Source organism: Arachis ipaensis, chromosome B01 (assembly GCF_000816755.2).
Source record: "Arachis ipaensis cultivar K30076 chromosome B01, Araip1.1, whole genome shotgun sequence".
NCBI lineage: Eukaryota > Viridiplantae > Streptophyta > Magnoliopsida > Fabales > Fabaceae > Arachis > Arachis ipaensis.
In genome coordinates this window covers 102,399,559-102,402,013 of record NC_029785.2, presented here as the reverse complement: position 1 = coordinate 102,402,013, position 2,455 = coordinate 102,399,559, and the positions used below count along the sequence as shown (strand labels likewise).

At 34.0% G+C, this 2,455-nt stretch overlaps 1 protein-coding gene across 9 annotated transcripts in view; it reads left to right on the top strand.

Annotated features, from left to right (window-relative positions):
* Positions 1-2,369, top strand: part of LOC107632607 (alpha-mannosidase I MNS5) — a 5,637-nt gene extending 3,268 nt beyond the window's left edge. For 7 of the 9 annotated variants that reach the window (XM_021122990.1, XM_016336285.2, XM_016336276.2 and 4 more), the window contains 6 exons: positions 87-168; positions 258-343; positions 467-567; positions 911-1,052; positions 1,167-1,317; positions 1,738-2,369. In XM_021122990.1, coding sequence (XP_020978649.1) covers positions 87-168; positions 258-343; positions 467-567; positions 911-1,052; positions 1,167-1,317; positions 1,738-1,953 — 778 coding nt within the window. In that variant the 3' untranslated portion in view covers positions 1,954-2,369. The remainder of the gene's footprint in view (positions 1-86; positions 169-257; positions 344-466; positions 568-910; positions 1,053-1,166; positions 1,318-1,737) is intronic. The other 2 variants (XR_002362373.1, XR_002362372.1) reach the window with 2 other exon arrangements.

Below are 2,455 nucleotides of genomic sequence, written 5' to 3'. Positions count from 1 at the left end.
TAGTAGTTTTATCTTTTAAAAATAAAAGGGTATTTGTGGGGGTATCTGATTAACAATTGTAACCTGACTTAGTTGATGTGATACAGGTATCATGAAGCCGATATGAGAACAGGAAAAGCAACTTACTGGCAGCTTACAAGTCTTCAAGCATTTTGGCCTGGTCTACAGGCAAGTAACTGGGGAGGAATCCTAATTGTACTACCTCTTAAAGATATTATTTGATATCTCTCTGACTTATCTGGCACTTCTGGAACCAGGTTCTTATTGGGGATATCACAGCCGCCAATTCATCTCACCGTGAGTTCTTCCATGTGTGGAAGAGATTTGGTGTGCTACCTGAGCGGTACTTTCTGATTTTGCTGGTTTGATTATAACATGAGTCTCATTAAGTATAGTTGTCTATTTGTCATTAAGATTTATTTATTTTATTATAAAAAAAAATATTGAACTATAAATCCATGTCAAGGTATTTGCTGGACCACCGGATGATTCACCCTACTGAAAAATATTATCCGTTACGTCCTGAACTCGCCGAGTCAACATTCTATTTATATCAAGCAACTAAAGGTTGGAAGGTTTTTCAATCTCTTTTTAATTTGTTGATATTGTGAATTCATGACATTATATCTGACTTCTTCTAAAACATCACTCTCTTACCACTTTTGTAAAGACTATAGATGATAAATAGAGTCTCTCAATTGCTGTTTACTTGGTTGGAGTGTCCTTCTTTTAGGCTCCCCCATTCTTCCCAGTTCCCACTATATATACATGGCCAAATATATCTTTTCCTAACAATGTGTTTATGTTTTCAATCTACTCACATAATTTAAATAGAGAGATTATATCCAATCAGTAATGATGTGGGCATGTGGCCATATCACTTCTTCACATCAACCTTTATTAATTTCAGATCCATGGTATATTGAAGTGGGTGAAACAATAGTTAATTCCCTTAATCTATACACCAAAATAGAAGGTGGTTTTGCAAGCGTCAAGGATGTGACAACTATGCAGTTGGAAGATCATCAACATAGTTTTTTTCTTGCTGAAACGTGAGATCTTCTTGCCTTCCCTCTTCTATCATGCAAATTTTTTAATAACGAATTCCTTACCCAACTAAGTGCTGGACTTTATATTTTCTGAGTAATAGTTCCTGTTTTCTGCAGGTGCAAATATTTATATCTCCTATTTGATGATTCGTTTGTACATGAGACTAACTATGTATTTACCACCGAAGGGCATCCCCTTCCTGTACTCAGCGCATGGCATGAGAAGCTTCCAGAAACTTATATTCCTACTAATTGGACTTTCATGAAGGTATATTTCTTTTTTTTTTCTCCTTCAATTTTTCTTTTATCTATTGATATATGTGTAACTACAATTTTGGCAACTAAAACTTAATGGAAAATTGGGGAGTGGGAAATTGCTCCACCTTTGTTCGCAGCATGAGTTCAATATCACTGGTACAAAAGCCTCAATGACAATAAATAGTTTCAAATTGGTATGGTAAATTTACTGATTGATAGGGAAACTGATCTTGCAGTCATTATGTTAAACCCTAGTTCGTCGGTAGTAACATAAGATTATATTTATATCGATAATATATGCTGCCTTTAATATTTTTCTTTTCAAAGAAGTTAGGAGGCTAGATTTTTATTGTTGGGGATATGTAGGTATTTACTTTATAAAAAATAAAAACCCTTGAACTTGAAAACATGAGTATATTACCTTGTGCAGAGACAACCAGAAGCGAGTCGAATCAGTTCAATGTCTTTGCAAGTTTGCCCTGCCATCACATTGAAATCAGGCCAACACATTGAGAGTGCATGCCACATCCCTGATGCGCGTAGTGATTATAGATGTTTGACTGACGAAGATTGTGGAGTTGATTCCACGACATGTGCACGAAGATCTTGTAGCATGGCTGGTTATTGTGGATTATGGATCTTTTAATCATGATACTTGTTTAGTTGATTTGTTTTAGGTACAGAAAATATAAGTCAGAATCAGTATACAAACCACTGAAACAACTAATGAGCACCAGTTTATGTCACAGGAATGAGAGTTATTTGGTAGGTACACATTTGACAATTCTTTTAGGATATAATAGCTTTTTATTCTGATTATATGAGCATTGAATAGTTGTATTCCTTTTCCTTAGATCAGTTCAGCAACCATGATAAGGAGGAGAGAAAATAAAAACATCATTGGGAGAAGTTGGATTATGAGAATGAGTATACAGAGTGAATATAACATTCTTTCTACCTATTTCTCATCTTTTTTAGGATTTGTCCGTGGATTTGAATGATTTGATGTATATTTATCATTGACCAAAAGTGATACCTAGATAGTAGATAGGGTTTAGCATCTTCGTTGGTTTTTATTTTCAATTTTAATTTTAATTTTCAGTATTTTTTACTTTTAGAATTTTATAAAGAAAAAATAAAAAATAAAT